Source organism: Melopsittacus undulatus, chromosome 5 (assembly GCF_012275295.1).
Source record: "Melopsittacus undulatus isolate bMelUnd1 chromosome 5, bMelUnd1.mat.Z, whole genome shotgun sequence".
Taxonomy (NCBI): domain Eukaryota; kingdom Metazoa; phylum Chordata; class Aves; order Psittaciformes; family Psittaculidae; genus Melopsittacus; species Melopsittacus undulatus.
Genome location: NC_047531.1, coordinates 174,136 through 186,077, shown reverse-complemented (window position 1 = coordinate 186,077; position 11,942 = coordinate 174,136). Strand labels below are relative to the sequence as shown.

Genomic DNA, 11,942 nt, shown 5'->3' with positions numbered 1-11,942 from the left:
CACTTGCACCCCCTTCTTCCTCCATCGCACCCATAAAGCATCCCCAGCCTCGTGGTCACACCAAGCATATACTTTATTGAAAGACCAAATGGGTGATGACAATGCGGTGAGGGGAGAGAACCTGGAACAGGGTCTGGGCAAGTGGCAGCTGCTCAGGGCTCCTCCTGGTCTTGGAGATAGGAGATAAATACCGGGACATTGAGCGCGTGGAGTCACCGTCACATTGAGCGCTGGGCGGATGGACACACGGGGCCAGCAAGCAAAGGAAACCACCACCAGGCACAGCAGCGAGGGGCAAGGGTGGCCACCGGCCCTCTGCCGCACTGGCCAGGCTCCAGCACCGCCCTGAACCTGCCTCTCGCTGTGCAAGTACAGCCCAAGCGGGGGTCCTGCGCCCCACAGCCGAGGGTCCTGCACCCCATGGATGGTGGGATAGTGGTGGGCAAGGGCTGGGGGCATCGGCAGAGGGACTGGGGCAGGAGGGGCCATACCAGGGTCCCCCCAGGGGTCATGGAGGGGCAAGGGCTATTCTTAGGGGTGGGAGGTGCCACTGCCGCTACGCAAGGGGACACCATGGACTGGGGGTTGGTCATGGCTGGAGATGCTCACCCCAGCCCTCCAATAATCCCCCAATCCCCATTCATCTCCTTGAGCTCCCCAACCCCATTCACCCCCAGTGTCTCCATCCCTGAGGCGCAGGTACAACTGGTCCCCGCTCCTGTGGCCCCCCTCAGGCTGGCTTCACTCATGCAGGGGGGGCAGCTTCCGCCCCAGTGCCGCGGCTTGGCTGCAGCACCCCCGTGGTTGGGGTGGTGCTGGGGGCACCCCCGATACCCAGTTGTGGTGCACGGCTGGGCCCCTGGCCCCCCGAGAAGCAGTGAGGATGGGGGGGGAGCCCTTGGGGCTGGAACATGTGCAGGGGGAGCCAAGGCAACTGGTTGGGGGTCAGACAGAGTCTCTGGCCGTCTGTGGGGCTGAGGGGGGGGCGGAAGCAGGAAAGGCAGCAGCTGCCCCCTTACTCCAGGTAGATGTCTTCTGTGGGGCAGGCGTACTCCAGGTGCTCCTGGTAATATTCCTGAAATGCTCGGCTGTGAGGATGGGAACAATGGGGGGGCTCAGGGATGGGATGTGGCCTGGACCCCAGCTCCACAACCCCCTGCACCCCCAGCCCCCCTGTATCCATACCTGTTGCATCCCTAGACCCCACTCACCCCCAGCACTGGCATGGCCAGACCAGATGCATCATGACCTTGGCACCCCCTGCACACCCAGCACCATAACCCACCACACCTCCAGCACCAGCACAGCCAGCATCCTGCACCCAGACCCCTGAACCCCAATCCCCAGCACCCAGCCCCCTGCACCCCCAGACTCCCTGTATCCAAACCTCCTGCATCCCTACCCCCTGCTCTTATAGCCCTGGCACAGACAGCACCCTGCACCCTAACCCGCAGCACCCCAGCTCCTTGCACCCAGACCCCCAGCCACACTATGCCCCACGCAGCTGCCCCATCCCCATCTTACCCGACACACTCGGCCACGTGCCGCATGGATTCCTGGGAGACGAATACGTGGCAGGCAAAGCGGCTCAGCACTGGGTGCTTCGTAATGAACCCGAAGTAGCTGCAGTGGGGAAGCAGGGTGAGGGGGGGACACCCCACTCCTGCACCCTGGGGGGCACTGGGACAGCCTCACTGGGACGGAATGGGGCAGAGGGACCAGTGTGGAACCACAGGAGCATGCATGCCACAGGCAGGGGATGGAGGAGGTCCGCTGGGGCTGGCTGCCTGGGGGGTCTATGGGGGTCTCACCAGCTGTTCCGGGGGTGGCACCCACAGAAGGAGATGTTCTTCATCTGGAAGAAGTGGCTGCAGCGCTCAAACTGCAAGAGAGAAGGCACCGAGGTGTGGGCGCCCTGTCTGGGCACAGGGGCTGCCTGGCACCCCACGGCTGTGCCCCTCACCTCCTCGTCCCGGCTGTACTCCGTGACAGTCAGAATGAGTTTGATGCCCTGCAGCGTGATCTCCAGGTCACAGCTGGCTGGAGGGCGCAGGTGCACCGTAAGCTTCCTGGTGGTGGCAATCTGGGGGTGCAGGTGAGGGCCATGAGGCTGAGGTCCCACCAGTGTGGGGAGACAGGGATCATGGCACTGTCACCTGCCCTGGGGCTCACCTTCTGCATGGCAGCGCAGAGGATGCCATTGCCCTGGTGGTACGGCACCTCCACGGAGCCCAGGAACTGCACATTGAACCTCTCCACCCAACACGGGTTCCTCTTGAGGCCTGCATGGCGAGACAGGACAAGGAGACGGTGCACGAAGACCCCACATCCCCCAGTACCCCTCACAGCCCCTGCAGGCTCCTACCGATGGAATCTCTGGCTTGGCCAACGACCTCATGGGCATAGAAGGCTGGGAAGATGCCCCTCTCCCCTGTCCGCATGTTGTAGCCGCGGTACCAGTAGTCATCCTCCTCCAGCTCCACCAGGATGGGGTCATCCACATCCAGCTCCAGCTCATCCTCGTGGCGTGGGATAAACCTGCGGGAAGCACAGTGGAAAGGAGGATGTGGGCAGAGGGCAGAGCCATGGGAAAGAGGGTCCTGAAAGCCCCCGTGGTGACCGTGCCCATCACCGGGGTTCTGGGCTCACTGCTCACCTGAACACAGCCCGGTGGGTTTGCTCCCGCTCCTCCCCATTCACCATGCAGGAGAACAGCCCGAAGGACTCTGTGCCTGCAGAGGAGGAGCAGGAGGTTGCCATAGGATGAGAGTGCAGCTCCCACCCCATGGCATGGGAGGCATCCCCACCCCGGGGGACTGTAGCACCCTCAGGGTGACAGGAGCAGACCAGACATCACTCACAGGCTTAGACTCTTCCCTGGGGGGTCCCATCTGAGCACCCCCAACTCCAGCCCAGGGCAGAGGACCCCATAGGGCAAAGGGAAGTTGGGGATCAGCCACACAGAGTAACCTTGTGGCCCCACGGTGGAGAGCCTGTGGCCTTCGGGTCAGTCCCCACACCCCCGGCAGCTGCCCTGCCCCACCTCCCCCACCATGCCATGCCACACATGGATGCCACCATGGCCAGGATGGCTGAGGCAAGAGGACGCAGGGCAGCCAGTGTGGCAAGAGCACGCAGAGCAGCCCAGGACACCAGGGCATGGCATGGCACAGTGTGGCACAGCACGGCACACACGTCACTTACTGGAGGAGCGGGAGGTGCTGTTGACAAAGACATTGAGGAACTTCTTGGAGAACTGCAGGTCAGCCTCAGGGGACGAGTCCTCGGAGGAGCTGTGCCCATTGGGAGCCACCAGCCCGTCCCCAAAGGCTGCCTCGTCCTCCAGGTCGCAGCGGTCGCAGGCACGGAGCAGGTCACTGTCATCGCTCAGCACCGAGGTGCAGCGCCGCAGGCTCACCAGCTCCAGCTGCGTGTGCTCGTCCACCACCAGCGTGTACTTGACAGAGTCATAGGCCAGGGACTCATCCAGCGCCCGCGGCTCCAGCACCCCCGGGTCCGGTGGCAGCGGGTCCTCAGCGAAGGGCGAGCCCTTCAGGTAGGGCACCTCATCCTCGTCTGTCGAGTAGGCCATGGTGAAGCCACGGTTGGTCTTTGCAGTGGAGACGTCCATGTCGGGTGGGCCAGCACCAGGGCTCTGCCCCTGGGACGCTAACCGGATGTCATCAATCATGTCATCGGCCTCCAGGACACCTGAGTCCAGGTCTGTGTCGATGGCCCAGTCCCCCGGGCCGGCTGCCGGCAATTTAGCAGTGGGGTCCTGCTCCCCAGTGCCAGGTGAGGTGCATGGAGGGCTGTAGCAGCCAAAGGTGGCCAGGACCTCAGAGGAGCCCAACCTGTCAAGGGTGACAGGGCGCCCCGGGAACACAGGCGCAATGGTGTCATTCGTGGGGTTGCTCATGAAGAGGAAGGGGCCTGGGTCATTGGCAGGCAGCTCTGGCACCGGCTCCATCGTGGTGGCAGCCAGAGCCTGCTCGTCGTCCTCGGCATGCTGCAGGGAGCTGCGCAGAGTCTCCATGTCCACCAGCTCAATGGTGCGCTGGCAGTGGGGCAGCTCAAGCGTGTCCCCAGGGGAGGCCCGTGAGCCGGGGTCCACATCCAGTGCCTCACTCAGGATCTCAGGCTCTAGGTCCGAGGCTGGCGAGATGGTGTCACAGAGCGAGTGGGTCTGCTGGAAGCACTCGTCCGGGCATTTGATGGGGTAAGAGCCCTCCGAGATCATTTTGTTGACAAGGTTGCTGAGCAGCCATGGTGAGTCTGAGTCCTCGCTCAGGTCGGGCTCCGACTCTGAGTCGGAGTCGTACTCGCTGTTGTCATCCTCATCTGCCTCAGGCATCAGCTTGGGCCCCACGGGCAGGTAGAAGGAGCGTCGGATGCTCTCCAGGCTGTGGTCTGGGTCAATCTTCAGATCCAGAGGGCTGGAGGTGGAGACATCAGTCTGGCCAGCAGGCACAGAGGAGTCCTCTGGGTTCAGGCTGTCATAGTAGCCCTCCATCTTCAGCTCAGCTAGGCTCTCCCGCCGCACCACACCATGCTCTGGGATCTCCAGGGTCTCCTCCTCCTCCTTGCCCTTGTCCAGCAGCAGGGAATCCTTGATGCCCATCAAGCCAGGGGCCTCCAGCTCCGTCTCAAGCTCAGCCTCCGAGGTGGGCGAACTGGCTTCCTCAATGGAGTTGGTGAGGTGGGAGGACCTGCCGCTGCTGCTGTCGCTGCTCAGGTCCAGCTCCGTCTCTGAGATGGAGGAGATCATGTTGCTGACCAGGCGCCCACCGGCGAAGGCTGCCTCGATCTCCCCCTCCACATCCGAGTCAGAGCCAGGTGAGCTCAGGTCTTCATGCCGGCCACCAGGCAGGAAGGGTTTGGTGGTCCTGCTGGTGAGGTCAGCCTCAATGCCGGGGTCCGAGGAGGGTGACGTGGTCTCCGAGGAGCCTGAGGGGTGCCCGCGCACGCTGGCGGCTCGGCCAGACTGGGCACCCTCCCCATCAGAGCTGAGCAGCTCTGCTGGCCCCACAGCGCACACGTAGGCACCGGAGCACCCGTCATGCTGCTCAGCCACGGCCACCGGCTCCTCCTGCGGCCGTGGGGAGCTGGGCTGCTGGGGGGGGGCTGTGGGGGACCCCGGGCTCCCCCCTTCGCCAGGCACCGGCCTCTCCCGGGCACCGGACGCTTGGTGCCTTGGTGGGACACGGCAGCCGTCGGCGAGCAATGGTGAGAGTGCGGCGGGGCCGGGAGGAGCCACAGGCCCTGTTGGAGAGAGACACTGTTTAGGGGGTGTCTGGTGCAGGCGCGATGGGGAGTGCGGAGCTTGGAGCACAGCGGAGATGAGATTCATGTTATGATCTGCCCCGGCTCTCAGGGGTGATGGGTTACCATGTGCCAGGGACTCGGGGCTGTTGCCTTGCGAGTCCAAGGGGTTGGGCTGCAGCGGGGCAGGGGCCTGCCCTGCACTCGGCCCCTTCGGGCTTTCCAGGCAGGGTCCCTCTTGGATGCAGGCGTGGGGGGATAAGTGTCCTGCAAGGGAGAAGAGCACACCCCCATGTCAAACAGGAGAGAAACCTGCTGGGTTCCAGCCAAAGGGGCTGTGGGACCCCCAGGCAGGAAGGTCCCCCACTCCAGAACCCCATCACTATCAGCACTCACCAGTGTGTGAGGAAGAGGAGGAAGAGGAGGAGTGGAGAAGGGCATCCTGCCAGCTGGTGCGGTGAGCGGGTGGTGGGAAGCTGCCGTTGTTGTTTAGGGAGTCCTAGGGGAAGAGCAGAGCCACAGTCGGGGTCAGTCCTTGGACATTTGGGAACCAGGGGCACCGAACACATCCAGACCCCCCCAGGAACACCCCTTGACACAGCTCGGTGCTCCCCACCAGCCTGGCAGCACCAGAGCCACGTGCCCAGAGATTTATCTGGATTAGGGCCACGACATCCCCAGCTCCCCAGCACAGCTGGGGCTGGACCATGGGATGGCACACTGCCCATCCCCACGGGTGACACTGCACAGGGGACTGGTGCTGACCCCCACCATGAGGCCCTGCTGTGCTATGTGCCCCCAGAAGCAGATCCTGACCCCAGTGACTGGCACTCCAAAGAGCCACCAGCCCAGGAGCCAGAAGGACCAGGGCTGCCCATCCAGCATGGCGATGGCTGTGGATTAGTCCTGGCAGAAAGCACAGGCAGAGATAATCCCACTGAGCAGGAGATTAGGGAGTGGGTTATGTGCCATGGGACAGCAAGGCGGTGGGAGATGGGAATGTGTACTGGGAGGATGGCGATGGGTACTGGGGGAGATGGCACCCAAAGAGCAGGGAGGTGCCTCCTCCTGGAGCCAGTGCACATGAGCCGGAGGTGGGATTACCAGAACTTGCACCCTGGGAGCAACAACAAGGACCGAGCCTGGCAATTGCTGGGGATCCTGCTCACACCACAGGGACAATGAACCAGGGTGGCTGGTGCCACTGCAGTGGGCTGGGGCTGGCAGCCCCCTGACACCCTCCAGCCCCTCTCAGGATGGGGTCCAGGAATCCCGATATCCCCTCTGGCACCATGGCAACACAGCCGGATGCAGGCAGCACTGCAAGTACCGTGCATGGCTGCCCACGCACTGCAGTGGGGCGGCAGCTCGGGGCTGGCACCACTCACACGTGTGGCGGGGACACCCCTGCAGCGCCGCACGCCTGCAGGGACCCCCCTGAGCACAGGGATGGAGGAGGGACACGATGCACACCAGCAACCGTGCACATGCACATGTGTGATGCTTGGGGCCCACAGCACTGACACATTCCAGACACCCCCAGGCACCGAACGTGGGGATGGAGATTGCAAAGCCTCCCAGACCCCTCAGCTCAGGGCCTTGCATGGGCTTGCCGGGTCCCCTGAGAACTCCACAGACCCATCCCCAGTGTTCCCATCTCAGTCCCACCATGGCAGAGCTGGAGCCAGCAGCGTCTCTGCCAGCAGAGCCCACCCCCATAGGTCTCTCCCCACAGTCCACCCCACAAAGCCCCTGCTGCTCCTCCACCAGCCCTAGAGTGCAGGGACAGGGACAGGGCTCCCCCCCAGCCACCCCTCCCTCACCTGTGTGCCCGGGGCCATCAAGTTGAGGGTGGTGGGACGGTGCTTCTGTGTCTCCTCCAGGCTGGGTGAGGGGATAGGTGAGGCCAAAGGGGATGGTGGAGCTTCCAGCTCATTGCCCTCCTCCTCCTCTTCCTCTTCCTCCTCCTCATTGTCGTCAATCATCTCAAACTCCTGGAAGTCATCCTGGAAGGTGCAGACTGGATGAGGCTGCTCACCGCGCTCCAGCACCAGGCAGTCCTGGGGATGTGGCACAGGGTTAGCAGCCACCGGGCTCGTGCTGTCCACAGCCATGGCCACCACACCGGCCACGGCCACCACAGCACATCCCTCCCAGCACTGGGCAGGCAGTGCCTTTGCTCCAGCCCCAGGAGCATGGTGACAATATCCCCAAGGGGAATGTGCCCTCTGCCAGGCACCAGAGACCCCATATCTCTGCCAGCACTCTGCCTGTCCCAGCCCCAGCACACAGTGCCTCATCCCGCCCAGTGCTGGGCAGAGCTGGGGAAGAGCTCAGGAAGTGGAAGCCATTGAAGCCACCAGAACCACAAATTGCACTGACTGGTGGAGCCAGCGTGGGTCTGGCTGCTGAGCCACACGTGTCCCCCATGGCACTCACCAGATGTGGTGGGAGGCCCCACTGTGCCAAGGCTCAGACCCCTGCAGCACGTCCCCTTGGGGCCCTGGTACACCCATTGGTGTACCAGGACAACCATGGACAATGCCCATGCTCAGTCCCCACCACAGCCCCGTGCAGTGTGATGGCCCCAGGGGACGCTCAGCCCCACAGCTCCTGCACCTTCTCGTAGTGATCTGAGTCATAGTTGAGCCCGATGCCGCAGTCATCTGTGATCTCCGACAGGTCCTCATCATCAAACTCCTCCAAACTGATGTCCTGGGGGGCCCTGGAGAGAGGGGACATGCTGGAGTCACCCCATCACTCAGGAGCTCTGGCCAAGCCAATGCAGCACACCATGGCCAGGGGGTGCAGAGCCTGGGGCCAGCACCAACCAGAAGCCAGGTGAGGCTGGAGGTGCCAGGATGGTGATGGGCACATTGCTGCACAGGGAGCTGCTCTCAGCACTGTGCTCCCTCCTGCCCAGTGGGAGAGCCCAGTGCAGACCATGGCCACCCCACCACAGTTACCCCTGACCAAGCAGAGGTGCTGAGGCCACCATGGTGGGCAGCACCATCTTCCCAAATTCCCTGCAAATCCCTCAAGCCAAACCCAAGACACACGTCAGGGTCCCAGCAGTCAGGGAAACCAAACTGAGCCGATCCTGTCAGGAACAACGGGGGAGTCATGGAAACCAGCGGTTTCTGCAGGGAAAGGGTGAAAATAAAGAACAAGATGACAAGTGGCAGGATTCAGTGTCAGGAAACGGAAACCAGACAGTTGCAGTGGCTCTGTAAGGTGGAGGTGCATTGGCACCCTGCACTGGTGGAGATCATCTGCCCACCCCTGGGGACACCCAGGGACGCCCCCAGCCTGGCCTCACAGGAGCATGGCAGCAGCCAGTGGGGCACCTCTGGTGGGGACAGGACTGGGGTCTCACTGGGGTCCTGCTAGGGTAGCATTTGAGCTCATAAGGGTCTCACTGGGGTTCCACTGAGGTCCATTGTGGTCTCACTGGGTTCTCGTTTGGGCTCACAAGGGTCTCACCAGGATCTCACTGAGGTCCCCACTGGGGCTCACAAGGGTCTCATTAGGGCTCAGTCCTGGCGCTCAGCTGGCAGCAGAGCCCCTCATCGGGCTGGGGGACTCACAGCAATGGCAGCCTCTGGAGATACCCCACTCCCTGTCTTTGCCCCAAAGCCCCCTCCCAGCCTGTCACTCAGCCCCTCACCCAGCACTTCCTCCCCTTTCCCAGGGAGAATGATTCCCCCTAATCACATAATTCCCAGAAGTAGGGCACTGAGGCTGCATCAAATATCCACAGATTTGTGGCAAAAGCATCAGAGGCAGTGACGGGACCATGAGCTGTGCAGCGGCATGGGGCTGCGCCACACTGCACACCCCAGATAGGGCTGGGGGAGCCCCAGGGCAGTGGGAGCAGAGCTCTGGGGCTCAGCCATCTCCCACCCCAGCCCCCATCCTGAGAGGAAACAACAGGACCGCATAGCCCACCACGGCATGTCACAAATGGGCTGGGGTCCCTGCCCCACCATGGGGTCCTGCCTGCTGGCAGCCAGGCTTGGGCTTGCCAGGGACACTGCTCCCTCATCAGGGAGCCACTGAGAGCCACCACAAACCATGCCTGAGATTTCTAGGTTACAGCACACCAGAGCTGGGGTTGCCATGGTGGGATGGGTCTGCCACGGTGGAATGGGGACGCCACAGAAGGACGGGGTTGCTACGGTGGGATGGGGTCACCAGTAAGAGCCATCCTGGAACTACAGTGTCCTGAAGGAACCCTTAGGGACACTGGACATGGCCTCACTGCAGGGAAGAAGAAGTAGCCCCACCACTGTGGGTGCAGGGATACAGCAGCAGGCACCCAGACACACAGGTGCTGTGCAGCAGGCAGGAAGGAAGCAGCTGTCCCTGTGATGGGTGCACCAGACACTGAAGCCAGGGTGATGAGGTCCAGAGCTGAAGTGGAGCCAGGCTGGTGGACTGGGGAAGGGGCAGCTGGCCTCAATCAGGAGAGAGCTGGAGATGGACCACAAAAGGGTCCCAATATCACCCACCCTAGGGTGCAGGGAGCCCTACAGTGAGTCCATGGCAGGTCTCTTGGGGGACAGGTATGGGGAGCAGAGCGTAGGGGTGTCTGCCCCAGGGCTGGGCTTCCTGGGGCAGCAGTGAGTGCTGAGCAGGCCACTGGAGATTGGATTTCCTCCCTGTTTCCAGAGCAGCTCCCTTGACAGTCTGTCCTGGCAGCAACGGTTCTGCAGCAGCTTCTCCAGCAGGGATGAGCCAGGGATGTGTGCCCAGGGCTGGGCAGAGGACACAGGGAGCTGAGTGTCCTCCACTCCAACGGGTGACCAGCACCAGGGCTCCCATGCTTGCACCTTGCCCAGACTGGGAGGCAAGAGCTGTCCATGCCAAGGCCCCCGCTGCACCACAGCCTTCCCACACCTATCCCTCCAGCTGATCCCACCAAGTCCTGGGCTGGACACAACCTCCCTCCTTAGAAGCAGCACATCCCAGATCCTATGCTGCCAACAGCCAGGGTCTCTCCTGCCTGCTCCAAGCATCCATGGGTGCTCCCCGGGACCCAGTGCACTTGCAATCCCTGGGGATGTGACCTGGTTCCAGCACCCACTCTCCTGGGGCAGAGGACACGAGGGGTCCAGGCTGGGGCAGGGGTCTGGCCTCACTGTGCCCCACTGGGACATGGGCCCAGCCCAGGCCTGTGCAGCAGCAAAGGGCAGGGACAGGATTTGCTGAGGCCAGGCCTGACCTCACACTGGGGGTTGGATGGGATGAGGGGGGACACCTCTTAGACACCCCAAAAACTGCTGGGCCTAGGTGAGAGGCAGAGCGAAGCCAAGCAGAGGCCATGTCCTCCATCCCGCATCCCGGTCTCCTGGGATCCTGCTGTGTGCCATGTCCGGGGAGGGAGTGCCAGGGAAACGGGAATGGCAGGAAAAGGGGAGATGGCAGGGAAAGAGGAGATGCTCAGGGAGAGAGGGGATGCTCAGGGAGAGAGGGGATGCTCAGGGAGAGAGGGGATGCTCAGGGAAAGAGGGGATGCTCAGGGAGAGAGGGGATGCTCAGGGAAAGAGGGCAGCCCGGAGAAGGGGGGGGCCTTGAAAGGGGGAGCGGGTATAGCCCTGGGAGTAGGCCCTGAGACCTCCCCAGCACAGCCCAACCAGCCAAGGGCACATCCTGCATTCCACTCCCGGCCCCATCGCTCCGCAGCTCTCGCACCCCCACGTCCGTGTCCCCCTCATCCACCGCCACCTCCCCGTTCCCATCCCGTTCCCGGGACCCTCAGCCAAGGTCAGGGGAGGTGCGGGGACGGAGGGGCCGAACCCCGCCGAGCCGCAGCCCTCCCCGCTGCGGCGGCCGCCGCCGGGGCCGGTATCCGGTGTCCCTGGGAGAGACAAAGGCGGCGGCAGCGGCTGCAGGGATGCGGGATGCGGGAGGGACACGCACCCAGCCGAGCGGACCTCAGCATCCCTCAGGGGAGCGGAGGGGGCTGCGCCGGCGGCTGCTGCGTCGTTAATCCCGGGACGGAGCCCGCTCGGCTCCGGGATCCCAAGGTGAACGGGCCCGGGGGGGGGCGGCACGGGCCTGGGACCCCCCCCGCCCCTGCACCGAATGGGGCAGCCCCGGCCCCGCTGTGCCCCGCATCGGAGCCCCCCCCCCGTCCCGGTGCGGCCGATCCCCACCTGCAGCCGGGCGGGGACAGCGAGTGGAAGGTGGAGAGCGAGAACATCTCGGCGCGATCCGCCATCTTCTCCCGGCCGGGGCTGCGCCGGACTGCGGAGGAGCGCGGGGGGGGCGCGGGGCGAGCGGGGGGGGGGAGCGGCGGGAGCGCGCTCGGGCGGGGCGCGGGGGCGGCGGGAGCGCGCGGGGGGCGGGGCCAGAGAGAGGGAGGGGCCGGGGGGGACAAGGGGGGGATGTATGGGGAGGGGTTGGGGGTGGGTAGGAAGGTGGTATAGGGAGTGGTAGGGGGGTTATAGGCAAGGGATGTATAGGGAGGGGAGGCTGTGGGAGGAGAGCAGGGAGGCTATGAGTGGGGAGGGATGTATAGGGAGGGGGTTATTGGGGGGTATGGGGAGGTAAAGGGGTGGTGTAGAGAGTGGTAGGGGGTGTATGGGGGACGGGATGTAATGTGGGTATTGGGGTTCTAGAGGAGTATAGGTTGGGGGGAGCAGCGGGGGTATAAGGATGGGAGCAAGGGGTATGCA

At 63.7% G+C, this 11,942-nt stretch overlaps 1 protein-coding gene across 1 annotated transcript; it reads right to left on the bottom strand.

Annotated features, from left to right (window-relative positions):
- Positions 1-633: 633 nt before the first annotated feature.
- Positions 634-11,501, bottom strand: MAPK8IP2 (mitogen-activated protein kinase 8 interacting protein 2). Its single transcript, XM_034063423.1, has 12 exons — positions 11,421-11,501; positions 7,882-7,987; positions 7,086-7,322; positions 5,659-5,761; positions 3,205-5,529; positions 2,657-2,732; positions 2,366-2,538; positions 2,173-2,282; positions 1,964-2,083; positions 1,812-1,882; positions 1,525-1,623; positions 634-1,088 (listed from the first exon to the last, which is right to left on the bottom strand). Exons 1-12 carry the CDS (start codon positions 11,483-11,485, stop codon positions 1,016-1,018), a joined length of 3,558 nt encoding a protein of 1,185 aa, XP_033919314.1. The 5' UTR covers positions 11,486-11,501; the 3' UTR covers positions 634-1,015.
- Positions 11,502-11,942: the final 441 nt, after the last annotated feature.